Source organism: Tiliqua scincoides, chromosome 2 (assembly GCF_035046505.1).
Source record: "Tiliqua scincoides isolate rTilSci1 chromosome 2, rTilSci1.hap2, whole genome shotgun sequence".
Taxonomy (NCBI): Eukaryota; Metazoa; Chordata; class Lepidosauria; order Squamata; family Scincidae; genus Tiliqua; species Tiliqua scincoides.
Window position 1 is genome coordinate 8,431,511 of NC_089822.1, and position 27,963 is coordinate 8,459,473.

Here is a 27,963-nt window from a genome sequence, read left to right on the forward strand (position 1 = left end):
TATACCATAGTCTTTCGAGACTGAAGGTTGCCAACCATTTGTAACTGTGTGTCTTCATAGAATAGCAATGTTCAATGTTTTTCTTCTTATGGCTGTTCTCTATTGTCTTCTCTATGGTCTTCACCATTTGTGATCTATGGTCTTCTAACACTTCACTACTTCTGCCTTCCGGGAGACTCTTCCAGGTTCTGCGGCTCTGCTTATAGGGCAATGATCAGTAGTAACGAATTCGCAGGCTGTGCTGGAGGAGGAAGAGGGACAGAACATTTGTTACTACGGACTGTTGCCCTAGAGACAGAGCCACAGAACCTGGAAGAGTTTGTGAGCAATTTCTCACTGCTGTACCCAAAATTCCCACGGCACGCCTGAGAACCTTTCACGGCACACTAATGTGCCACAGAACACCAACTGAAAATTGTAGTGACATACAAAATATAACTATTGAGTTTCTCTAAAACTTTGTTACTAATACAGGTGCCTCACTTAACAACGGGGACACGTTCTCCGATCCCTGTTATGTGATTAGGTTGTTAAGTGAACATTCAGCCCAATCTAGTGCCTTTGTTGTGTAAACAGACACTCCCTGCTGGGCACTAACTGGCTGCACAGGCTACTGGAGATACATTGCCTCTTCTTTGCATTAAGAGCTTCTTAGTAATTCTGAGGCAGGCTATGGGAGACCTGACTGCCTCATTACGAGCCTCTTTGTTGTACTTTGACCACCATCGTATATGCGGTCTGTCGTTAAGCAGAAGATCGTTAAACGAGACACACCTGTATTTCCTTTCTTCCTTTTATTTAGGTGCATTAACTTACAGGATAAAGGGATTTCAATAAAAGGCATTACACGATCCAAATAATATATTATGTCTTCTTCTTGCAGGAGGAGGGCTATGACAAGTTAGGAGTAGGCAGACACTATCACGATCAAATGATGCAGATATCAGCCAACAAAGGAAGCAGAAAAGTGGGAACATTGATGGCATTTCATGGGGATGACGGCGATGAAGATTTGGCCTAAAAAGAACCTCTGCATGCAGCACGTCTTCTGAGAATGTCAAAGAAAAACGGGCTTGCTTTTGAAGAATGTGTGGCAGAAAACACACCAATCCTTCTGGGACTCTTGGTCTCGCACAGAAAAAAATGCTGAACTCTTTTCTGGGGAATGAAGATTTCCAGGACAAATGTGGATTTCCAAATAGCTTGTGGCTGAAGGTCCATGTTTAGGTAGCGAATGGAATGTCCAAGCCATGCTCTAGGGTTTCCATCTCAAAGCTTCCCGGAGCCTCGTTCTCAGAAGTAAAAAAGATATGGGAAGGATAATTTGAAAATGGTGCAAGCCAATTAGTGTACCAGCAGATTGCAGCAAAAACCATCATTAAGCTGACTGTGCTTTAGTAAAACAACCTGTTATTTTTCATCTTTGTCTCTTTGCCTCTCCCCCAAACTAATGAGCCAATGTTTGCAAGCTCTATGGGGAAAGTGTTTTGGAATTCTCTGTTTCTGTGTCATCTTTCTGAATATTTGAAAGTCTTCTCTTTTATAACTATGGGCTCCAAGCACGAAAACTCACAGATTTGCAGAGATAATAATAATAATGAACTGTCTTATTTCAAATCATAATTGTGATTTGGAAGTTCTGCTCCTCTATTGGAATTTTATCAAAGGGACAAAAAGGGAGTTGATTCCACCATGGCAGAGAAGTGTGATTACATTGCTAATATGTACGGTTATGACCTCGGTTGCCGCTTCATCAACTTCAGACCCCTGGGCTTTGGTGTGAATGGGCTCGTCCTGTCGGCAGTGGACAGCAAAAGCTGCCGCAAGGTGGCTGTGAAGAAGATCACCATCAACAATGCACAGAGCATGAAGCATGCCTTCCGGGAAATCAAGATCATTCGCCGCCTGGACCACGACAACATTGTGAAGGTTTATGAAGTGTTGGGCCCGAAAGGTGTGGAGCTCCAAGGGGACTTATTCAAATTCAACATGGTATATGTGGTCCAGGAATATATGGAGACAGACCTGGCTCGCCTGTTGGAGCAGGGCCCACTGTCCGAGGAACATGCCAAACTCTTCATGTATCAATTGCTCAGAGGCTTGAAGTACATTCACTCGGCCAATGTGTTGCACCGGGATCTAAAACCTGCCAACATCTTCATTAACACAGAAGACTTGGTGTTGAAGATTGGTGACTTCGGATTGGCCAGGGTTGTGGATCAACATTACTCGCACAAGGTATGTCCTTACTTTGACTATCTTGCTGTTTATAAACCTGGAAGATAACCGGACCAGATTTCCAAACCGGAATCATTTCCAGGTTTCATAAGATTTTGTTCAAGTCAGTTGTCCAGACCTAAAAAGCACTGTGTTGTATGACGGGGACATCTAGTTATCATCATGTTTTTGCTCTCTCCACTTCTCTGAATGCTGGACAGGAGCAACCTTTTATAAGGTTGGTTTCTTGGAAGGAGAGAGTAGAGAGTACTATTAACATTTCTGATATTGCCTGTATTATTCTTTGGGTACAAATGTACAAGCTGAACATGGGGGAGCCAGCAAGGACATGGTTGGAAGTAGTAGTCTGTAAGGCAGCAGTTCTCAAACAGCAAGCTGCATGTATTAACATCCCCTTGGTTTGCAGTCCCTTTCCCAGCCAACTGCAAAACTCAGACTTTTGTCTCATTCACTGGCTACATTCAAACTGCCTGACCTCTTTCTTTCCATCACCCACTCAAGCATATGGGGTAGCTAGTAGCCAGCAATCATCCACAGCTTTCAATGCTTGTTTCTTCTAACCTTCAGCACCTGTTCTGGAAGCATCTTTAGCTACAGAAGCATCACCTAATAGGACCCATCACAACAGTGTTCTTGACACATCAGTACAAGAGTATAAGAAATTTCTCTCCTGATGCAGACGATCCTGTCAGGATTTGTCCAGGATTTGGACATCCTGTCCAATCCTGACCAGGATCCTGTCCTGTCCAGGATCCTGTCCAATCCTGTCCAGGATTTGGGCATCCTGTCTTCTAGCCAAATGCCCCAGGGAAATCCATACATCCTACCCTGCATTTGCTAGTCAAAAGCTGACTTTCTCTGAATCTGGTAGATCCTTCTATGCATTGAATCTGATTTATCTCAGACATGATTACTGGTGACTATCACAACAATGGTGGTGTTACACACACATGTTCTTATCAGGCTCATAAAAGTTGGCCTGATAAAAGCTGAGTGTTCTTTAAAACAGTGACATCGAAAAGTTGAAGCAAAGATTCAGGGTTTTACAGAAGTAGTTGTAAAACAGGACTGGCTTTTTGTGCATGTGTGTGTTTTAAATATTTTAAACTTCCCGTGTCTGTAAATAGAAAGAACTGGCAACACTGATGATGAGGTACTATCTGGTTAAAAATGGTTGGCGTCCACACCGAGGCTAAAAAAGGCATTCTTAGCATTGCCTGTGAAATCTTTCTGTGTTAATTGGATTATAAACAACTAAGCTATATTGGAGAGTGTCCAGCTATACAACCTTCCAGATTTGAGAGAGCAACAGAATTCAACTGAGGGAGTATGAATGAAGAAACTTGATTGCGTGGAATGTTTCTGTATCTAGATCCTTAAAGCATGTGATAGGGACCACTGTCCTTCCTTTTTTGTCAGCAAATGGGCCAGTTTGGAACCACAGCAAGGAAGAAGTTTGTGCTATACTCTCCCTGACACAACCTAGAACTTGATCGCCCTCTCTCTAGTGGCTGCTGGTATGTGTGTAAGGGGTCACCCAAGTTGGACACTGGCTGAGGGTGCACCTGCCTGGGCTGATCCTTGATGTGGCCACTAGGGGCTAGTGGCACCCCATGAGGCACAAAGCAGAACATTACCCCAGGGCTGGCAGAAGTCTGGTGCCAGCATGCTTCCATTGGTGTCAGTTTATTGGAATTTGCTTTTGAGTAAAGGTGCATAATGTTGACTTGCGGGATCCTGATTGGAAGCACATTGACTTGGAAAATAAGTTCCATGGAGTTTGAGGAAACTGACTCACAAGTAAGCATGCATCAGGCTGGTGCATTTTTGTCTGTGCTGAATCCTATCCTGTAGTTCCTTTATATAGCTGTGTGCAACATTAGTCTAAAACTGAGTAGTAAGAAGTGGGAGGGGGCACTGAATATGGACAGTTTTACCTGCAGCATGGAAAATTCCTTTGTGCAAGCTCTTTGCAGAAAGAATGCCTTGTTATGGAAAACTTTGGCCATGCCACCCCTTCAAGCAGAGCTGCGTCTTAAGCATGGGTCAGGCTTATATGCGTGACTTCCCCTGATAAAAGGAACAGATGGACAGAAGTAGGAATCTCAAGAATGCTCAGTAATTTTGCCGTGGCAACTTTTTTTTTTAAAGTGAATGGTTTGTTTAGGATTTTTGTCCAACATGCCTCTCTTTTGCCAGTGAATAAAAGAAAGATGCCCTCCTGATTCTGGGAGGTGCACACCCCCTGCTTATGTAAGTAAAAAACAACAGTGTGAAGCTGTGAACTCTTAAAGGGGTGGCGTTTACTTGTGGTTAACTGAGCTCAGGCATTTTGAAGGATTGGGGAGCTACATGTGGTTTTATGCTGAGCACTAGCATAGTGATGGAGGGGCCGAGGGGGCCCCTGGCCTCGGGTGCCAGGATGGGGGGGGGTGGCACGCTGCCCGCAGCCCCCCACACCTCCCAATATGGCGGTCGCGTCGCTGCGGGCACCTGCTGCAGCCGTACAGCTTGTAGAGCTGGCTGCACCCTGCAGCCGAACTCTCAGGCTCCGCAGCGGTGCCCACCCTCTTTCCAATGGGGAGGGGGACTGGATGCACGGAGGCGGAGCCATACGGAGGCTACTACAGAGCCAGTTCTGGTGGTGGCGGTGGCAGTGGGTGGGTGAATGAGGCTGCAATCCTACTCTCACTCTCCTGGGAATAAGCTCCTTTGACTAATGGGGCTTACTTCTGAGTAGACATGATGAGGATTGAGCACTCAGCCAGCCAGCCAGCCAGCCAGTGGTGGCCCTGATCCAAAGGGGGGGGGAGCCAGCTGGCGACTGTAGAAGTAAGGGAGGATGTACAGATGGCGACCCTGACTAGTGCCAACAGCATTATTGGCTCAACCGAAGGGGAAGGGAGTGGTGAGCTGTGAGAGCCTATCCTCTCACAACAGGGCTTCTTGCAGCATCCCCTGATTGGCTGGTGTTGGGGGATGCTCTGATCTGTTGGAGCTATCTCTGAGCATGTGCAGAGTGCAGCTCCCTCCAGTGACAGTGAACCATTTTGGGCATATGTGTGGTACAGTGTTCTCATGTTTAAAGATGCTCAGGCCGCCTGACTGTGCTCACTTTGGTGAGTGTGAAACTGAGATGGAAGGGGGGGGGATATGGGAGTGTGGAACAGAAGCTGCTGGATGTGTGTTTGGGGGGGCTACTATGTGGAGGATGCTGTTGTGTGCAGGGGGAGATGTGTTGGGGATGCTCTGATACGTTGGGGAATGGCGAATGCAATAAAAAATAATAATTATTATTATAATCATTGTTATTTTATTATTTAATTTACTATTATTAAATTTTGGTATGGGTATGGGGGGGTGACAAAATTTTATGGGCCCTGGGTGCCAAATGGTCTTTGTACGCCACTGATGCTTGAGGGCTACAGCAGCCTACAAAATTGAAGGTATGTGATTAGATCAGCAATGTTGTCTCTTGCGTTTATTGCAAGGACCTCGAGGAGTTAAAAATGGTGCTCCCCCCATGTCTGATGACCGCACTTTATTAGAATTGTCTTGTTATGATGGCTATCATGAAGAGATATACCCAGGATCTGTCTCAAGCATCTCATTAGGAAGACCTCTTCAAGCTTGTTCATGTCTGATTTGAGTCCGTGTTTTCAATCCATAACACAGGCCAACACACACCAATTTCTGGGTATATCTGGGGTGCTGATTCCAAAAATGGCATCTGTTTTGCCCTATCGCATCTAGTTTTGGAGATATAGTATAGCCTCTTCAGTGAATGGTTCAAGCAGCTTCCTCACGAGGAAGCCTACACCATGGTTTCCTCATGAGGAAGCTGCTTGAACCATTTACTAAAGAGGCTATACTGTATCTCCAAAACTAGACGTGATAGCGCAAAACGGATGCCGTTTTTGGAATCAGCACCCCAAATTCATATCAAACCACCATAAAATTTGGGGAAAACATTTCTGACCCTCAATTTTGTAGGCCTGTGTAATAGGAGAATTGGCAAGATCAGTGTTCAGAAGAGGCAAATTTTGGTCTTGATTGAGATATTGGCCTTCTGGAGGCACTGAGGCAAATGCTACTGGTATCTGGCCAATCCTGCTGTGGACTTTGGTGATGGATACCACTTTTGGCCTACTCCTGTATCACTGTGCCACAGTGGTAGTGGTAGTAAACAAAGATGGAGGTAGGGCAGTTCCAGCACAACTACTGTGCTCCACACTCTCACATTTCAGGACCAAAAGTTCCTCTGGGAGAACTTTCAGATTTGCCTCACCAGGCTGTTTTGTCCCCTCTTCTAATGCCTGAGCTGGATTAGTACATTGATCCAATGATCCTCTCACGCAGGAGGAAGCATCATGTAACTGCATGAGCACCTTCTCTGAGCATCAATCCATGGAACAGATTATTGGTGCTGGATTAGAGAGCTCACAAACTACACTACATTTGGAAGGAAAGGCAAGCTTTCAAAAAGCAAGTTGGATCCAGTAAATAGTTTTTGCCACTTCTTGTTTAATTTGGCCAGAGCCATCACAGCATGTGTGAGCACATCAGTATGGATCTTTCAAACCACTTCTAGCTGCCTGAAAAGTTATTGTCTCTCTCCAGCTGCAGAGAAAGTCTTCTAGTGCCCTCTGTTGTGACCCAGTTTCAGAGGCTTGTGGTCAAGGGCATCATTTCAAACCTGCCATTCCTTTGGCTTTTCATGCTATACAATGTACATTATACGTAGAATCAGATAAAATGTACCCACTTGGCATTGCACTGGATTGCCCTGCAGGTGAATGGAGGGGGAGTTAATTCCATCTGGGCAGCTGAGTGTGCTTTCTTCTCTTCTGTGCTGTAAATACCCAAATTGCCTTTATTGTTACTGGCTTAAGATCAAGTAAAAGCAGAGAAGCCTAACCCTGGCATGCACAGTTCAAGCTGTGATCAAGGCAGAAAAGGAAAAGGTTCCAAATGCCCTCTTGGTCCCAGCCTATGGGAGTGATTTAAAAGCCAGTGAGAAGAGAACAGAGCGACCACTGAAGAGTAATTAAGGGTTACAAGTGACAACTTCTTGATGTCAAAATCCTGATACCTGGCAGGGTTTGGGAGCAGAGTTTGGAATACATCAATGCTAGGTTGACAGAGGGAAGCGGATATGAGAACAAACCCCACAGCTGTTGCATCCACAACGTGCACCCAGTTCCCCCACCTCATTCATGTCAATGGAGCATGTGAGATAGTTTGGAACTACAAAGGAGCCACAGACATCAGCCAACTTGAAGTGATGTGTGAAATGAGCCCGGCTTTTACTGAGCCCATCAAGCCTGCTTAGAGCTGGCATCAAGGATCAGCATCACTGGGCACCTGCCAGACCAAGAACCCTCAGGAGGACACACTGCTGATGGCTGAAACCACCACTGTGCCCATCATCTTTGTGTGATGATGGCAGAATTCCTCTTTTGGGGTGAACCCACATGGGAGGAGCCTCTGAAATGTGAAGCCAGACCTGAACCTGAGAGTTTCTACTCCATCCTGCAGTGGTTTTCCAAACTCTCAAACTGACCTTCCCAGACCTGCTACCTGAGATCCTATTGACTGGAAATTCCAGGGGTGGACCTGGTTCTTCCTGTATTTATACCCTGAGCTCTTCCACTGAGCTTAGACCCCTGGTTGCAGAGTCTGAGTGGAGCAACCTGCCACAGCTCATGCTATGGGGGACACAGTTTAAGTGTCAGCACTAAGTGAACTGATACTGCTGGCTTTTATTCAAAAGTCCCAGCGTTCCATTATTTTAAATATATAAATAAATCTGGAGACCAGGCTAGATTTCTGACTTTCTCACACACAGTTCTGGCAGTTGGCCCAGAGAGCAAGCCTGCTTGGTCGTTTTTATTCACCATGAGGAATATGGATGATAAATGATGCTTATGCAAAGCCATCGCCCCAAAGAAGCAATCTTTAAGCTATTATTTGAAATGCATGTAACTTGTGCTTAATACCACTTAATCTGTCATTCCATGCTCCCTAGGCAGGTTAAGTAGCATTAAGTGCAAGTTCAGAATATGTCAATAGCATCTGATATTAATCCAGGTAGCAGCTGAAGGCCCTCATTGCGGCCTGTTTATGGATCACACACTGAAAGGATCACTGCCAAGGCAAAATTTGGGGAACAGAGGACTGTAAAATGAGACAAGATCCATCTTGCAGATCCCTCTGCAGATCCATCTGCAAGAGGGATCTGAAGGCCTTAGGAGTGGACCTCAACAAGTGGGAAACGCTGGCCTCTGAGCGGTCCGCTTGGAGGCAGGCTGTGCAGCATGGCCTTTCCCAGTTTGAAGAGACACTTTGCCAGCAGTCTGAGGCAAAGAGGCAAAGAAGGAAAGCCCATAGCCAGGGAGACAGACCAGGGACAGACTGCACTTGCTTCCGGTGTGGAAGGGATTGTCACTCCCGGATTGGCCTTTTCAGCCACACTAGACGCTGTGCCAGAACCACTTTTCAGAGCGCGATACCATAGTCTTTCGAGACTGAAGGTTGCCAATACAAAATGAGACATAAGTATGTTAGATCCACCGCGGACGCAGGAGGGGGGAATTTGGTGCCTTTATGGGTTGCATAAGAAATGAGAATTTCATGAAGTGTAGCTCTCCCCATCACAGTGGAGAGAACAGGCACCCTTGGTGGAATTTTCTCTTCTGTGCAACTCTTACAGATCCCCCCCCCCCACACACACACACCTCATCTGGAGTACTGTGTCCAATTCTGTTCACCACACTTTAAGAAAGATGCAGCCAAACTGGAGCAGGTTCAGGGGAAAGTGTCAGGATGATCAGAGGGCTGGAGAACAAGTCCTGCAGGGAAAGGTTGAGGGAACTTGGTATAAGAGAATAAGAACAGCCCCACTGGATCAGGCCATAGGCCCATCTAGTCCAGCTTCCTGTATCTCACAGCGGCCCACCAAATGCCCCAGGAAGCACACCAGATAACAAGAGACCTGCATCCTGGTGCCCTCCCTTGCATTGGCCTTCTGACATAGCCCATTTCTAAAATCAGGAGGTTGTGCATACACATCATGGCTTGTACCCCGTAATGGATTTTTCCTCCAGAAACTTGTCCAATCCCCTTTTAAAGGTGTCCAGGCCAGATGCCATCACCACATGCTGTGGCAAGGAGTTCCACAGACCAACCACATGCTGAGTAAAGAAATAATTTCTTTTGTCTGTTCTAACTCTCCCAACACTCAGTTTTAGTAGATGTCCCCTGGTTCTGGTGTTTTGTGAGAGTGTAAAGAGCATCTCTCTATCCACTCTGTCCATCCCCTGCTTAATTTTGTATGTGTCAATCATGTCCCCCCTCAGGCATCTCTTTTCTAGGCCTGGAGAAAAGAAGGCTGAGAGGGGATATGGTAGCTCCCTTCAAATACCTGAAGGGCTGTCATACAGAAGAAGGGGCAAATTTGTTCTCAACTGCCTTTGAAAGTATAACTAGAACCAACGGGTACATCAGGAAAAATTTCTGACAGTAAGGGTGATTCAGCAGTGGAACAGATTGTGAAGGGTGGTGGTGGACTCTCCCTCACTGGAGATCTTCAAGCAGAGGCTCGACAAACACCTGCTGGAGATGATTTAGGACAGGGGTGCTCAACACGTCCATCGCGATCGACCGGTAGATCGAAAGGCAAAATGAGTTGATTGCGGAGCCCTTAGTCTAGTCTATAGAGTCTATAGACTAGTCTAGTCTAGAATCTCTAGAGTCTAGAGTCTAGACTTTTCCCCACTCTACGGTTTCAGGGCAGAGCTACCAGGTGGAATGGGGCAGGGCGTGTGAGCCCAAGTCGGCAGCGGGGGGGGAGAGGAGGAGCAGAGTACGGTGGCCGGGAAAGGCCAGAATTGGTGGAGGAAGCGGTGGCGGCAGCGGGAGCAGCCGGCTGAACCGGCCTGGCTCTCTCCTTCCCCCCCTCCCCTTTGGTGCCTGGCTGGTACGTTGGCCATGTCGCTGTTCCAGTCGGTGCTGGACTTCCTGTCTGGACCAGGCTCCCTGGGGGCCGCCAGCCGGGACCAGAATGACTTTGTGGGGCAGGTGGTGGAGATGGGAGAGATGAAGCTGCGCATCAAGAAGGTCATCGCCGAAGGTGCGGGGGGGAGAGGGAAGCCCCCCCTTGGATGAGTGGGTCATGGAAGGGCCCCCCACGGTGAGGTTATGGTGGGAGCTCAGCTGCACTGGGGAGGGCTTCCCAGCGCTGGCCTTGGGAGCTTTGGACCCCCCCCCCCGTTGCCAGGGAGGTGGGGTGGGTGGGGAGGCAGGTGAGGCAGAGCCTCCCCACAGGGGTCCTTTGAAGAGCGCTGCCGCCGTGTGAGGCGCCCAAGCTCTGCACATGGGTGCTTGGGTGGGTGTTTGTAAAAAAAACTCTGGTAGATCTCCGGGCCTTGCTGGGTTTCAAAGTAGCTCTCGAGCCAAAAAAGTGTGAGCACCCCTGCTTTAGGAGGATTTCCTGCTACAGGCAAGGGGTTGGACTAGATGGCCTTGTAGTTCCCTTCCAACTCTCTGATTCTATAGGTGTCCCCCTGCCTCCTGGCTCTCTGGCCTGCAGTCCATCAGCTTCCAGAGTTTTTGCTTGTCTTTTATTCCACTCTTTTTCTTGTGGCTCAAATAGCAAAGTGGATCATTTTTGTAAAGCAATGCTGAGGGCACCTTTTTGGTTCAAACACTGTTTACTGCCAGCCACAGTAATTATATTTGGGGTAAATGAGGCCCATTCCGTATTTGGGCAAAAATGTAGCAATCGAGTTAGCCAGTGTTGCGTTTATGCTTCAGGCTAATTTTAATTCAGCCTGGCAGTATCTTGGCAGGTAAACATGGTCGCAGTGTAGCAAGCCTAGATCCTGTTCTCTGCTGTAGCAGGATAATTTTTTCTTCCAACCTGTCAAAGCCCTGCTACATACCAATGGATTTTCACAAGAATCTGCAAAATAAAAGGAGAAACAGTCGCGGGCAGCAATCCATGGAGTGTTAGGACTATGTACACGGATGCCTTGCGGCTCTTGAAACACTTCCTCTTCTGTACAACACATGCTGGTGCCTGTGGCTTAAGTTGAACCAGGTGTCAGCTTCCTCCAATGCAAATGGGAGCGTCAACCTGATCTTGTAACACTGCCTTAGCTACAGTGGTGCAAATGGTACCACAATGCAAAACAAGTTCAATAAAAAGTTATAAATGCCTAATAAGACAACGCAAAAGAAAAAAAGGGCTGAGACAAAAGCCAGCAGTTGAATCAATGAAGGTGAGTCACCATCCAATTGACCTTACCCTCCAATGACACAAGCAAACAGAGAGGATTGCAGAAGCCTGTAGAATTCAATAAAAGAGGAAGGAGTATGAATCTCCCTGGGAAGAATGAGAAGGGGCAATCTATGTGTTGCAATCAAGCTCCAACCAGCATGGCCATGTGGAGAAGACCTCCTGTAGAAGACGTTCCACCCCAGCAGGGCATTGTCTTGTTTAATGTATTGCCCCCTAGCATTGAGAATTTTTCTATTCTGAATCTCTTAGCAGCTGATTAGGCCTTGCTGGCTGCGTTCAGGCTCTGTTGGATTGCTTGATTGAAAAATCAAGCATGTAACATAACCAGCAGCCTGTGGTTTAATTTGAACCAAGTGTCAACCAACTCAAATTCAAATAAGATTGTCAGCCTGGTCCTGTGACACAGTGATGTCACTGTCCCCTGCACGCCAATACCTACATTCTACTCAGTGCAATTCTGCCATTTGCTGTAGGAGCCAGTTTAAAACAGAGAGTTGATCTGAGAACTTTATTAATGTCATTTCGTGTTTGTTGCTGCTGCCCTTTAAATTTATCTAATGATTTAGGATGGTTTCCATTGGAAACATTTAAATATTATTCATAATAAAGCACTATTAAGCAGATTCGACATCAGAGACACAGGTAAAATAAATTATAGGTAATGTTGAAAAAAAAAGACCTTGGTTAATTTGATTTCTCGCAAGTGAAGCAGATGGCTGACTGGATAGGCTACTGCAATGCATTGTACATGGAGCTGCCTTTGAAGACTGTTCAGAAATTTCTGATGGTTCAAAATGCTTTGGCGAGGCTTTTGAGTGCAGTGGTCAGTGAGAATTCTGGAATTTGTTCACGAGACGCTTGCCTGGTGTCTGTTCAGTGCAAAGCAAAGACCTCTGTGTTATCCTAGGCTTTTGATATTTTTCTGTCACTACTAGTTTGATGTTATTGCTTTTATTTTGTGTTATGATCTGCCCTGGAAATACTAATATTGAAGTTGTGGTGTACAAATTAAACAATAACTAATGATTAAATAGGAATGCAGTTTGGTTTTCCCCTTTTGAGTCATTCTGAGCACAGTGCTTTACTTTTCTAGCTGCAGAATTTGCAGGCTTTGGGAGTGGGCATGTGGAAATTAATGTAGCCAAGAGATCCCCTTCATGGTTCTGTCTGCTGCATGATTTACAACTCCTAATGGCCGATCAAAGCCGAGTTCTCCTTTTCCTAACTAATGCTCTTCTTTGCTTTTGCATGGTGTGCTAAGGCTTCCTGCAGTTGAATGAAAACTCTAGGCATTTGCTTTAGTGATCAGCTCCTATACCATACTAATTAATTTCAGCGGGAGCTAGATCTGCTTTGGTGCTTTGTTTGTTTTTTCCCCAGCCCTGTCAGAAGTCTGTTGTTACAGTGAAGCCTAATTAATGTTTCCTTTCTGAAATGGATGCTGCTGTGCTATCAGTTGTTTGGTGCCCTGATTGCTGTTAAGATTGCATAGGTTTTGTGATACAGTACATGCTGCCCCATTTAGCTCTCTTGGTAGCACATCGAGACTTCCATTCTTTTACTTCATTATTTCTTCTTCCACAGCATCTGTTTCTTCTCCAGAGTATCATTGATTCCTCTTGGATTTCAATCTGACCCCTATGCAACCTTTCAAAGAACCTAAAAAGATATGAATTGCATTGTTGCGTACCAAGGCTCAGTTCAGACATGAAACCATGGCAGTACGAGCAAGCACATGGTGGTTGAGTGGCCCCAGATGAGTGGCCCACATCCACCCTGGATACTCAGTGACTGTGTGCTTGCACAGCTGATACATCACCACCTCCCTGGCCATATCAGGACGGGCATTCCAAGGCTCCTGCACTCAACCTGTGGCAGCTGCAGGGATTAAGTTCCAGACTTCTCCTGAACAACCACACCAGACTTTTTTTTTTTCCTCTTAAGAAAGACTTAAAGGCAATTGCTGAACTTCCACTGAGACTCTGGCTACCCTAGTTGTAGGTTCTCATCCCCCGTTGTCCACAAAGAAGGAGATCCGCAACTTCTGCTTGGACTAAATCTGGAGCACAGTTCTACATGTAATCCAAAATCAGGAAACGGGTTCATTTTAACCATGATCTGTTCAAGTAAACCAGCATCAAATTCTGGCTCCATATTCTGGTTTGCGAACCAATTATAGTTAAAGGTTTCATAACCTCTGGGCTGAACTCAGAGTCCAACCTTGGGAGGGGGGAGCAGACAGGGTGGAAGGACCAGCTCTAGACCCTGTCCCAGGACTCAACTGCAGCCTCGAGTCAGGCCTATGCCCACCAACTAGGAGATCTCCAAGCCAGAGATCCCATAAGAGGAGACCCCAAAACCAGTACAGCCAGAGCCACGCAGAACTTTTTTAAGCAGTCATTTTCAACCACTGAGCCGTGGCACATTGGTGTGCCACGAGTGGTCCACAGGTATGCCACAGGAATTTGGGGGAAGGTCATTTATTAGTAGGGCCAATGCGGGATGTGAGCCTCCAGTGGCAGCATGGTGTGCCTTGTCAATTGTCAAAAGACTGATGGTGTGCCTTGACAATTTTAATGCCTTGTCAGTGTGCCATGAGGTGAAAAAGATTGGAAATCGCTGTTTTAAAGGAACAACCTTGAGGTCCTTCAATGCAGCAGCTCAGCACCAGCAGCGGACCAAGAGGAATGCAGTAGAGGTAAACAGGAGTGCAGGGATCAGGGCCAGACGGCTGCTCTAGGCAGGGGGGTGGAGCCTAGGAGGGATAGTTTACGCATGGAGGTACGTCAGATGTCATCAGTCCTCTGGACCATGTCTGGAACAAGGTGGACCCCAGAGCTCTCCAAGGTCCTGAAACCCCAACCAGCCCTAACCATGCCTGGGATTGTAGTAGGGGGACACGCACATCAAGACAAAAGCTAACCATAGTTCCTTGAGTTTGGACAATATACAGATCGTGTGCTTTGGAATAGCTTGCTTGTTTTTTATTCAGTGCATTCGGATTGCAGTGATGGGAACAGGGACTTAAACACTATACCCCCACCACAATTCTGATCTGGACCTCCCCCTCTCACCTTTCAGCTGTTGTCTATCCTGCAGAAAACCACTCCCAGGGGTGCCATTACTGAAGAGAGAGAAAGCAAACTAGTCCCAGATGCATAAGCCTTATCTCATTCAAAGCAAACAGTCAGGAGAATGGTGTTAACTTTTTTTTGAGAACGAAAAAATTCCAACTTTCCTGCATGGACACGGAAAGCAACAACTTTGAAGAATATCATCTTCTCATTGGGGAGTACAGGATAATGCTAGGAACTGCCTCCTCAGTCTCAGCAGTAAATGACTGCTATTTCGAAGATGCTTGTCCATTGGATTCATAACCATCAGTGCTGCAAATTGCTGCCAGCCTCGTCAGGGTGCAGCTTTGCAGAATGCAGCTGTGATTCGAGAGTGCTTGAATCTAGGCTTGACTTTACCCTCCTTGCCACCAGCACGCACCTTCCACTGTGCTTTGATCAGAAAAGGTGGGGCTCCTTTTTCAACCCATCCATTTGTGGCGGCGGCTGCAAAAGCATGCCTGCATTGAACAGGTGAGCAGGATTAAGGACCCAGATGTGGGGCCAGCCGCAGGATGCTTGCCAGCAATTGGTTGGCACACTGTGGCAGCCCAAGGGTGCAAGTTGGGTTCAACCACTTGTGTCTTTTACATCTAGCTTTGTATTGCCAACAGCGACAGGTAGCAGTGGTCTTTCCTAGTTGTTCTGAGGATGCCCAGGTTTGAACCTGAACCTGGGGGCCTTCTGCATGCAATTGTACCCCAAAAAAGGAGCAGCTCATCTATGAGGCAGGTACCCTTAGGTAGCAGATGGACAACAGGGTGCCCAACTCTGCCCACTCATCTCCACTTGTCCTCCTCCTCCTCCTCCCTGAACTGGAAAAGAAAGAGAGAGATGGAGCAGAAGAGGAAGTATGGAAGAGAGGAGAGTGGTCGGCTAGAGTGCCTCTGATGCTCTAGCCCAGGGGTGCCCAAACCCTGGCCACTTGTGGCCCTTGAGGACTCCCAATCCAGCCCATGGGGAGCCCTCAGTCTCCAATGACCCTCTGGCCCTCCGGAGACTTGCTAGAGCCTGTGCCAGCCCAACACAACTGCTCTCAGTGTGAAGGTGACTGTTCGACCTCTCATGTGAACTGGGGGATGAGGGCTCCCTCCACTGCTTGCTGTTTCATGTCTGTGATGCAGCAGCAGCAGCAGCGGAGGAAAGGCCAGCTTTGCTTTGTGCAAGGTCTTTTATAGGCCTTGAGCTATTGCAAGACCTTCATTCAAATGCTCCATCTCTAATATATTCATTTATGCAAATTTATTCAAATTTGCCCGAATTTGCCCGCTGCCCGAACGGCCCCTCCTAACCGAGGAGTTAAGTCAAATAGAGGTTAAAAGAGAAGATGTTTCAGACCTCATTGATAAATTAAAGATCAATAAGTCACCGGGCCCTGATGGCATACACCCAAGGGTTATTAAGGAATTGAAGAATGAAGTTGCAGATCTCTTGACTAAGGTATGCAACTTGTCCCTCAAAACAGCCACGGTACCAGAAGATTGGAGGATAGCAAATGTCACGCCTATTTTTAAAAAGGGAAAGAGGGGGGACCCGGGAAACTATAGGCCGGTCAGCCTAACATCCATACCGGGTAAGATGGTGGAATGCCTCATCAAAGATAGGATCTCAGAACACATAGACGAACAGGCCTTGCTGAGGGAGAGTCAGCATGGCTTCTGTAAGGGTAAGTCTTGCCTCACAAACCTTATAGAATTCTTTGAAAAGGTCAACAGGCATGTGGATGCGGGAGAACCCGTGGACATTATATATCTGGACTTTCAGAAGGCATTTGACACGGTCCCTCACCAAAGGCTACTGAAAAAACTCCACAGTCAGGGAATTAGAGGACAGGTCCTCTCGTGGATTGAGAACTGGTTGGAGGCCAGGAAGCAGAGAGTGGGTGTCAATGGGCAATTTTCACAATGGAGAGAGGTGAAAAGCGGTGTGCCCCAAGGATCTGTCCTGGGACCGGTGCTTTTCAACCTCTTCATAAATGACCTGGAGACAGGGTTGAGCAGTGAAGTGGCTAAGTTTGCAGACGACACCAAACTTTTCCGAGTGGTAAAGACCAGAAGTGATTGTGAGGAGCTCCAGAAGGATCTCTCCAGACTGGCAGAATGGGCAGCAAAATGGCAGATGCGCTTCAATGTCAGTAAGTGTAAAGTCATGCACATTGGGGCAAAAAATCAAAACTTTAGATATAGGCTGATGGGTTCTGAGCTGTCTGTGACAGATCAGGAGAGAGATCTTGGGGTGGTGGTGGACAGGTCGATGAAAGTGTTGACCCAATGTGCGGCGGCAGTGAAGAAGGCCAATTCTATGCTTGGGATCATTAGGAAGGGTATTGAGAACAAAACGGCTAATATTATAATGCCGTTGTACAAATCGATGGTAAGGCCACACCTGGAGTATTGTGTCCAGTTCTGGTCGCCGCATCTCAAAAAAGACATAGTGGAAATGGAAAAGGTGCAAAAGAGAGCGACTAAGATGATTACGGGGCTGGGGCACCTTCCTTATGAGGAAAGGCTACGGCGTTTGGGCCTCTTCAGCCTAGAAAAGCGACGCTTGAGGGGGGACATGATTGAGACATACAAAATTATGCAGGGGATGGACAGAGTGGATAGGGAGATGCTCTTTACACTCTCACATAATACCAGAACCAGGGGACATCCACTAAAATTGAGTGTTGGGCGGGTTAGGACAGACAAAAGAAAATATTTCTTTACTCAGCGTGTGGTCAGTCTGTGGAACTCCTTGCCACAGGATGTGGTGCTGGCGTCTAGCCTAGACGCCTTTAAAAGGGGATTGGACGAGTTTCTGGAGGAAAAATCCATTATGGGGTACAAGCCATGATGTGTATGCGCAACCTCCTGATTTTAGGAATGGGTTAAGTCAGAATGCCAGATGTAGGGGAGGGCACCAGGACGAGGTCTCTTGTTATCTGGTGTGCTCCCTGGGGCATTTGGTGGGCCGCTGTGAGATACAGGAAGCTGGACTAGATGGGCCTATGGCCTGATCCAGTGGGGCTGTTCTTATGTTCTTATGTTCTTATGTTCTTAAATTTGAAATATAATTTAATTCTTTTTCCCCCCGGCCCTGACACAGTGTCAGAGAGATGATGTGGCCCTCCTGCCAAAAAGTTTGGACACCCCTGCTCTAGGTCACCACTCCCCTCTCATCCACATCTCTTCTTCTGCTCCACCCCCCCTTTTCTTTTCCACTCCAGGGGGTGGAGAGCAGAGGTTGGCACATTACCAGGCTAGTGGAGGCCAGCACTTGGCACGCTGCCTCAGGTGCTGGGATGATTCTTGGTCATCTCTGCCAGAGCAGTATCGGTAGCCAAGGGCAAGGAGGAGAAGATAAAAGGAAACAGAGATCACCTCCAGGAGGTTTGAGTTGAAATAAATATTCTGATTGCTAGAAGTGGGTGATTTCCTGAATGCCCAAGGCTGAAGCTAGCATAACCACTTGGGACATTCATATAGAGCTCCCGGCTCATTGCAAGTTGGTGCTGGGAGCCCATTGGGAGGTGTGGAGTCCTAGAAGGGCATTAAAATAGTCTGATCTGCAGAATGAATGGCTAAGGCCTTTATCTCTGGATCTCAAGGACCTGAGTTCTAGTCATTCCTGTCACATCCCTGCATTAAGCTTATATTCTTTAAAGGCTGTTTGTTCTCTGATTATTCTTTAAAAGCTCTTGGTGTCCTTTCAGCTGCCTAAAGCCTTTTTTAATTTGCCGTCATCTGTGTTGCCTATTCGCTAGAAACCAGAAAACCATCAGTGATTGGAGGATTGTGTCAGTTCAGCCCAGTGGCGTAGCTAGAGAGGGTGCAAAGCTTTTAATTTTTCAGGAAGCCCCACTGCAGCATGGAAGCGGCCCCTCTCCCTCCCCTTCCATTCCAGGTGGAGGAGCTAAATGGGTGGGGGAGCCATTGTGGGCAAGGGGGAGCAAAACAGGTGGGGGGAGCCATTCCGGGTGAGGGGAGCATTTGCCTCCATTTTTTCCCCCCTAGCCCAGAATGGCTCCGAAGGGGAGGGGCTGCATCCATGCTGCGGTGAGGCTCCCTGCAAAGTTTAGTGCTTTGCACCCCCTCTAGCTATGCCACAGATCCAGCCCAGACCCACAAGGCCAGTGAACATGAAACAGCTGCTGCATAGCGGGCACCTAAAAACTCTTTCATTGCAATGAGATGTCTGGTAATGATTCAGCTGGTGCCTGGTATACATGAGCCATGCTCATCAGGAGAGAAGCTGATTTAAAGCAGCCTCCAGTTAATGACAGGCTGCTTATGTAGTGTGTGGTTCTTCGGATGAGGAATGGAGTTGCGGGGGAGGCTTCCGTGCATGGCCTGAGAAAATGATGTGCCCATCAACAGATGTTCAGTGACTTTTGCAGTATGGAATAGTACAAAAACATCTACAAAAGTCCCACTGGCAGTAACCTTTTACACCTACCACCACCCACCCACCAAGCGTACAAGAGACAGAGATGAGTAATGGATACCGGCAGGCAGAAACTGCAGCTGCGTCTGTGCTCCCAGGTTTGGGGTGAACAACATGCTATCCTGTCTTTAAATTCAAGTTGTGGTGGTGGAGATGAGAGCAGCCTGTGCGTGTGGGAGATGGGACCGTGCGCTACAATGTCTTTGCAGCTCCCTGCACCACTCTTGCCATATGGCAGGGGAGTTCCCGGTTCGTCGCTCCTGCTCCATCCCTCCTACGGCCAGCTGTAGGGAGCCACCCACAGCAGGAGGGTGTTCCATTTTTGCCTCATCTAATTTGAGCAGAGACACGTCCTCAGTAGTGGGCCCAGTTCCCTGCTGCCTCCACTCAGTTCTGGCACAAAACCTCCTGCCTGTAAAGTTTATTTCTGTTGGAAAGTGATGAGCGAAAGAACAGTATTTGTTGAAAGCTAATTAAGTAATAATTACTGTGGGCCCTTCCTATCTGCAGGATTGGCATCCTTGGATTGGAATATCTGCAAATGCCTCAGAGGACCTCCTGAACACAACCAGAAGTGCCTTCTGGTTTGTGTCAGTGACTTCCAGTTGCAACTGGAGATGTTCTGAAACGCAGGGTAGCCTCACGCAGGGAACGCCTCTGAAGTTGCCAGCATGAACCAGAAATGCCTTCTTGTTGCATCCAGAAGGCTTCTTAGGTGACTGGAAAGCCCTGTGCAACCTCCAGAGGGCCAGATGCAGCCCCCAGGTAAGTAATTGCAACACTGCGTGGGCAACCCACAAATTTCAATATCCACAGAATTCAGTATCTGAGGGGCGATGGTGGTCCTGGAACTGGTCACGAATATCAAGGGCCCACTGTGCACTTTTCAGACAGGGCTCTAGAACAGTGGATCCCAAACATTTTAGCCCTTTGGTATCTGCGGGGTGGTGGTGCTCCTGGAACTGATCACGAATATAAAGAGCCCACTGTATAGCATTTAGGTAGGGCTCTAGAGCAGGGGTGCCCAAACCCCGGCCCTGGGGCCACTTGCAGCCCTTGAGGCCTCTCAGTGTGGCCCTCAGGGAGCTCCCAGTCTCCAACAGCCTCTGGCCTTCAGGTGATTTGTTGGAGCCCACACTGGCCCGATGCAACTGCTCTCAGCGTGAGGGCAGCTGTTTGACCTCTCGCGTGAGCTGTGGGATGCGGGCTCCCTCCACTGCTTGCTGTTTCACATCTGTGATGCAGTAGTGGCAGCAAAGAAAAGGTTGGCCTTGCTTTGTGCAAGGCCTTTTATAGGCCTTGAGCTATTGCAAGAACGTCATTCATTCATACAGTATAAGTCCATCTTTAGTGTATTCATTTATGCAAATGTATGTAAATTTATTCAGATTTGAAATGTAAATTAATTCTCCCCCCCCCCCGCCCCCAACACAGTGTCAGAGAGAAGATGTGGCCCTCCTGCCAAAAACTTTGGACACCCCTGCTCTAGAGCCATGGTTCCTAAATTTTATGGCACCAGGACTCACTTTTTAAAACCACACTCTATTGAGACCTCTTGAGTGGGTCTAAGTCTATAAATAAATCAATTAAATGTTATCTCTTTCTAGATCTCCTTTTTTAAAGTTTACCAGACTTTAAAAAAGGAGATCTAGAAAGAGATAATATTTACTTAGTTAGGCTGCAATCCTAACCACACTTTCCTGAGAGTAAGTCCCATTGAACAAAATAGGACTTACTTCTGAGGAGACCTGGTTAGGATTGTGCCCTTACTTACTTATAAGTGATAATAACCATGAGAAAGAAGGAGCCTCAAACATTTATCTTCATATATTTACACATGCTTGCTAACTACAGGAGCAGAGCTCCTTGTAGGGTAATCTGCAGCTACAGTATATGATTTTTGAATAACTTCGGGGCTTGAGGCAATTAGTTATCTGATTTTTCCATCACCCTTTGGTGACCCACCAAAAATCAGGTTTCAAGAACATAAGAACAGCCCCACTGAATCAGGCCATAGGCCTATCTAGTCCAGCTTCTCACAGCGGCCCACCAAATGCCCCAGGGAGCACACCAGACAACAAGAGACCTCATTCTGGTGCCCTCCCTTGCACCTGGCATTCTGACATAGCCCATTTCTAAAATCAGGAGGTTGCGCATACACATCATGGCTTGTAACCCGTGATGGATTTTTCCTCCATGGCTCCCAAATTTATTCAACCCACAATTTGGGAGTCACTGCCCTAGAGGACTATTACTTCCTTGTCAGAATCCTGTGATGCAAGTCAATATTGTTCCCATCATCAAAATATAGGTGGGGGCGCCTGACTGACTGAATGGGATCCTGCCTAAGCCCATTTGTGATAAAGATTGTACCTAAGGAACAGTTACAGTAAACTTTTCATTCATCTTGTCAGCTTGGCCTTGCAGTTTGCATGACGAACATAAATACCAGCAAATCTAACCATGGTAGTACAGCTGACGGTCTGTGTGGTGGAGCCCATCAGGAAACCTTGCAGGGCTGGAGTTCACTCCCAAAGCTTTTCAAGTTTTGGTCTCAGTGTAAAGAAGAAAGCATGCATCTGTGCATGCTGTTTTAAGTGCTGATTTTGCCACACTAACAGGATTGGAAACGGCTTATATTATTAGCATAACACTTTACCTGCTCCAGGGCAAAGCCTTGGAATTGAAATGGGTTTCTGGCTCATACTGAGGGTGTTGTTGCCATTTTTTTTGAAAAGCAATATTAGTAGACATAATCACAGGCATTCTCTGCACTGCATATTGTTTGCATATTGTAAGCCCCGGGAATCAGCAGCCTAATTAAGATAATTGTACATGGGAAGGGAGAACAGTCCAATCCAGAACAATGCTGGAGGCTTTCTCCCTTTGCTCAGCACTGAAAACCACTGTGTGTTTCCCCAGCTGAACAAAGCCAAGCCAACAAGAGCACAGAGCAAGCCAGTCTTTCATTAGAATGAGTCCTACAACAGAAAATGACCTCCCTCCAATTCTTTCCCTCTAGTGCTCCTAAGACTAGGATTTGAGGCAAGGAGGAGGTCACACAGTGAATGTGACTCTCAGATAGCTTGGGATGCCATAAAGAGAGTCCTTCACATAACACACAGTTAATTTTCTGGATTTGCTAGAAGAAGATCCAACAATCGCTAGTAGGTCCTGTAAAAAGTTGGTTAGGATTGGGCTGTGAATTGTGTTCTTTGCAATTCAGGGTTTAAGTAAGAGCTATCAGAAGAAGTGATAATGGAGTGAACTTAGAAGCTTGCTGAATGCCCATAATACCTTCTTATGCCTTCTTTGGCACTGGTAACAATTGTTAGCAGATTTTTTTGGTCTGGATTTTGCTGATCTCTGTTTTTGCCAGTTACAGGATGAATAATGGAATAGATCTTATTGTTCTTTAACGAGATTCTTTTGAAAACGACATATAAAGAGATATTTTGTAAGTATCATTCAAGAGTATCAATTGCAGCTGCAGGTTTCAAACAGCCACAGACACCATCTCAAGCTTGGGGGGATACCCCAAGGACACCACAGCAGAGGAGCCTTCTGGCACCTGGGGTCGAGCGATGCCGTGGCGTGGAAATGTTACTGCTCTGCATCATTGTGTCACCCCTGCAGGCTACCCCCTTTCTGAAAGGCTCCATTTCAGAGCCAAATGGAGATGTGGGAGGGCGAGTGGGCCCAACATTGCAGCGCTTGCCAATTTAACCAATGAGTGCTACGCACCCCCCCACGGCCCATGGAGAGCCTGGGAAACAACTGGAGTGCTGTGGGGGGGGTGTTGCCCTAGCGGATCCCCCTATGTGCCACTGCCCCTTCCGCCCACACCCCCAGCCGTCTGCTTTGTCCATCACTGCACCTACGCAACAAATACAACACAATGGCTCAAGGATGCCAAAGCACCCCTGCATCCTACAGTAGTCACAGTGGCATCAGGAGGACTAGGACAAAAGCAAAGAACTGCTAGAGATCCATGCATCTGAGGCCCAAGTCCATTCATCTCACACACATATTCCCATTCATTCGAGGAATATCTTCTGAGCAGAGCAGATTGCAGGTAGAAAGATAGCCCCCTTGGAACCGGGCAATCATGTGAAACAATCACACCAACCCCTCCATGGCAAGAATTTGAGTCCCTGTTTGGCATCTGCCAACTGGAAGGAAGCCTTTTGCCAGGGGGACGGGCTGGGACGAATCACAAGGGGAGTATCATCAGCACTCAGGCGAAGCAGGATGGTGGGTGATTCACTGCACAAAGGCACAGGCCAGGAGACAGGCAAGAGGAGTTTGAGATCGGCCACGGGGCTTGCCCTCAACAGCAAAGCACTCACCTTTTGCGTGACTAACCAGAAACACCCATGGCAGGGACAAAAGAGGAGAGAGAAGTGGAAGAACCCACCTCTGCCACTCCACAAAGCTGTTCTCTAACCACCCAGCTGCAGCAGGAGATAGAAAAAGAGCACCTCATCCATAATTTGATACCTTGCATCACTGAAAACAGGTACACCTGACAGGGAGGTTCCAGCACATGGACCTATCAGGGAGCACTGCATGATCCAGTCGCTGGGCTCGCATACGACTCAGGGCACCTACTGCAGCAGCCCACCCATGCTCCACACATGCTCCATGCCCATTTGCCACACTCCACACATGCTCCATGCCATTTCGTACATCATTGCCATCTGCCTGCATGGCTGTTGGCCTGGTCCCCCCATCCCCTTGCCACTGCTCACCATATACTATGGCAGCAGAGTTTGCATAGCCACTGGAACCTGCCTGGAAGGAGTAGGCCAGAGACCTCATGAGCCGCAGCAGGGCTCACACCAGTCACTTCAGGCTTCCTTTGGGATCTGCACGGTGTCTTTGCCTGTGGGACAGCTGCCTGGGGGGATCAGGAGTAACAGGGACTTGACAACGGCATCAATCACGCCTAGCTTGAGATGGATACTTGGTGTTTGTGAGGGAGAGTGCTGCCAACAGTATGGACTTGCCGTGCTGCCCTGTAGGGGCGAGAGCATAGTGGCTTGAGACATTACCTTTCTCGTGCTACATGCCATGGGTCTTCTCACTTAAACTGACATCTTCCTGGCAGGGGGCTGTTGTACTGGAGTTGGTGTTCTGCAATTTGATGCCAAATTTAATCTGTATCCTATGCTCCATTGCAGGAAAGTGGGGGACTGGCAGGAGGAGCAATTTGCTGCTGTTTCCCCTTTCCCTGTTGTTTTTTATGGGGTCACTCCTATCTAGGCAAGCTCTGTTGTTAGCACCGAATTTTTTTCCCCAGTATCAGGGGCAAGTCTGTTTGCTGGGTATGGTGTACGTTGATGACTCCTTGTCGCTCCCTGCATTCCTTCCGTGTCACGCCCCAGGTTCCTTTCCTTTTGGGCTTCTCTGTCAGTAGACTTGCACTTGGTGCAAGTTCGTATGACATCCAAGGCACATCTGCCTGGGGTTTTTCCAGTGTTGTTATGGTGGCCATGGTGTGTCTATTGGCAAGTGGGCTTCTACACTGGGATGGCTGTTGTTGCATCAGTATACACGGGAATACACTGGTGTATCTTGAGGATAGGATCGATCTTTAAATCTATCTGGAATCTAGTGTGCTGATCAAAACCAGAGGAAAGTTGTCTCAGTGTCTCTCAGTTGCAGCATCACCTCCGTTTCCAGTTCAACAATACGTTTGTCCAACGGCAAAGGGCTGGAAAAGTACAGGGAGAGGGAAGGGCAAGTTCACCACATTTTGTTTTTCAAGGGTATTGGCTGGATCTTCCATCAACTGTCACATTGCATTACCTTGGGGACCGCTTCTCTTTACCCATGTCAGTGAGAGCTATTGCAGCACCATTGCTGAGTGCGGAGAAACTGCTGCAGAGGTAGACTCTCATGCAAAGCAGAAATCCAAGTGCTTGTAGCTTCATTATCTGTGAAAAGAGATTTAGAGAACAAGTGGTGGAAATGCACATCAAACTGCCATTCACCATAAATTCAGGATGCTTCTGTTTCCACTTCTACATTTCTTAAAGGTTCCTCTCGGACCTGTTTGCTTGTAACATTAATGATGCCAACTGGGGGGGTGAAATATAAAGGTAGGGCCTTGGTATCTACAAGGGATTCGTTCTCGGACCCCCCCCCCCCCCGTGGATACCAAAAGCAGCAGATAAGCAAATCGGAGGTGATGTTTTTAACGCCATATAAGGCAGTGATTTTCAACCTTTTTTGTCTCTTGGCACCCTGAAAAGGTACTAAAATTGTCAAGGCACACCATCGGTTTTTTGCCAATTGACAAGACACACTGTGCTGTTGGTGGGGAGCTCACATCCCCACTGGCCCTACTAACAAATGACCCTCCCTCAAGCTCTCGCGGCACACCTGCAGACCATTCACGGCACACCAGTGTGCCATGGCACAGTGGTTGAAAATGACTGGAAAAGGTATCCCTCCGGGGCTTGCCTGGGCCTCCTTAAAGCCTTATAAGGCTTTAAAAAATGTCACTTCCAGTTTCCCTCTGAAACCAGAAGTACTGGGTTTTTTTGGCCTTTTCAGCCATTCTGAAGACCAAAGAGGCCACACGGCCTCTGCAGGCTTTAGAAAGCCCTTTGGAGGTGACAAGAGCAGAGCTCTGGTCCCCTTTGGAGGGTTCAAGTGGAGCCAAGTCTGGCTCAGCAAGGGTCCAGGGGGCCCACATTGAGTTCGATCTGGGGATATAAAATCTGTAGATAAACATGCTCCACCTGTAATTGCTCAGACATTAGATATACCTCTTTTCAGTTGGTATACAACAATTATAAACAGTCCAAACAACACAGTCCTGGAACGTGCTGGAATCCCTAGCATGTGTGCACTGCTGAAACAGAGACGCCTGCGTTGGCTCGGTCATGTCGTGAGAATGGATGATGGCCAGATCCCAAAGGATCTCCTCTATGGAGAACTCGTGCAAGGAAAGCACCCTACAGGTAGACCATAGCTGCGATACAAGGACATCTGCAAGAGGGATCTGAAGGCCTTAGGAGTGGACCTCAACAAGTGGGAAACCCTGTCCTCTGAGCCGCCCGCTTGGAGGCAGGCTGTGCAGCATGGCCTTTCCCAGTTTGAAGAGACACTTGGCCAACAGTCTGAGGCAAAGAGGCAAAGAAGGAAGGCCCATAGCCAGGGAGACAGACCAGGGACAGACTGCACTTGCTCCCAGTGTGGAAGGGATTGTCACTCCCGAATTGGCCTTTTCAGCCACACTAGACACTGTTCCAGAACCACCTTTCAGAGCGCGATACCATAGTCTTTCGAGACTGAAGGTTGCCAACATAGCACAACAATTATATAAAATAGATACAGATAGTCAAAATGGATGCCTCTTTATCTGTTGATAAATCTGTTTTAAAGCCATTGCCCAATTAATCATTAATGGCCCAACTCTATTCTCGACTGGCAACTAGCTTGCAGTGATGCTGGTGTGGGCCAACCAGGGACCATGACATGACGTGGAGGGAAGCTAAAGAAATGTTTGCTTCCTTACTCTGACACATTGTGATTCCCAATAGATCTACTTGGAACTGCACCAGCTCTGGCTGGCGCACATCTGAGTGGGCCCAAGGGGGCCATGAAGGGAACATTGGATATTGGCGGTGCCGCTGCTGCCAATATTCATTCCCTGCCTTCCCCAACACACCCTCAGTTGGTCCCAGTCCTCACCAATATACTGGCATTGGTGATGACTGGATGCTTCAGTGGCATGCACACATAGTCTCCATCCATTCACTCTGGTGGCCCCAATGCATCCACCATGACTGTGGCTGTCCTGCCAGCCACCTGGGTTTTCCATTGACAGAACATAAGCTAAATCAGCAGAAGGTCCTCATAGAATTGGTCCGTGAGTTGCCTTTAATGCAGCTTGCAAGGTTAATCTTAATACATCAATATCCAATTAGTAATCCTGATTAATTTCCTAAATTTGGACAAACTGAGAAATCTATTTGTTATGTCTTCTCTGTAGTCAAGTTGAAAATGGATCCCTTTGGTAGTATTGTTGAATTATTATTATTTTTTAAACCTTCTTATTGAACATTTGTTGGTAACAGTGACGATTGTGAGTGCGAAATCAGCAGAAAAGGAAACCTAAGGGCTTGTATTTTACCTTGTATTTTACAAGGTAAAAACCTTGTATTTTACGGCTTAACTCCAGAAACCTCTTACTGTATTATTATTATTATTATTATTATTATTATTATTATTATTATTATTATTATTATTATTATTATTAGTAACAGTATTTAATTTAACTGTATTTAACTGTATCTGAAATTGACAAATTGATTGGATTAACACAACTGCCAAATGGTAATGGAAACTGACAAGAGCTGTTGCAGAGGTCTGTTTCATTATACAGTATATTGGAATAAGCACTCTAATGGCCCAATCCGATCCTCAGCTGGCCTGTGGGGTGTAGTGGTGCTAAGCCAGCCTTCACTGCATCCTGCGCGCCAGCCAGAGACCATGGCACAACAGAGAGGTAAGTCAATGAAATGCTTACTTACCTACTCCGCCATGCGATGGTGCCCAATGGGTGTACTTGGAAGTGCATGAGCTCTTTGGCTGGTGCAAGGTCCAAGTGAACCCAAGAGGGTGTGTTGAGGCTGGGTGAAGGGCATAGCATATTGGCACCTGCCCCCTTCTATATACAACAACTCCTCATGGCCCTGATCCATCCTTGATCTTTCCTCTCCCCCTCCACAGCCCATCCCCATGACAGCTGACTTCCAGCGGTGGATGGGCTCCCCAGTGGTGCACATGTTCCATTGCCAGCCTCTCATGATGCGTCCCCACTGTGTGTGTTGGCACTGCAGCTGCAGCACCAAAAGAGTGGGCCTTCTGCCA

General features: G+C 47.3%; 1 protein-coding gene across 1 annotated transcript in view; it reads left to right on the plus strand.

Annotated features, from left to right (window-relative positions):
• Positions 1–1,459: 1,459 nt before the first annotated feature.
• Positions 1,460–27,963, plus strand: part of MAPK4 (mitogen-activated protein kinase 4) — a 50,078-nt gene continuing 23,574 nt past the window's right edge. Inside the window, exon 1 of the mRNA XM_066614675.1 lies at positions 1,460–2,238. Coding sequence (XP_066470772.1) covers positions 1,693–2,238 — 546 coding nt within the window. The 5' untranslated portion in view covers positions 1,460–1,692. The remainder of the gene's footprint in view (positions 2,239–27,963) is intronic.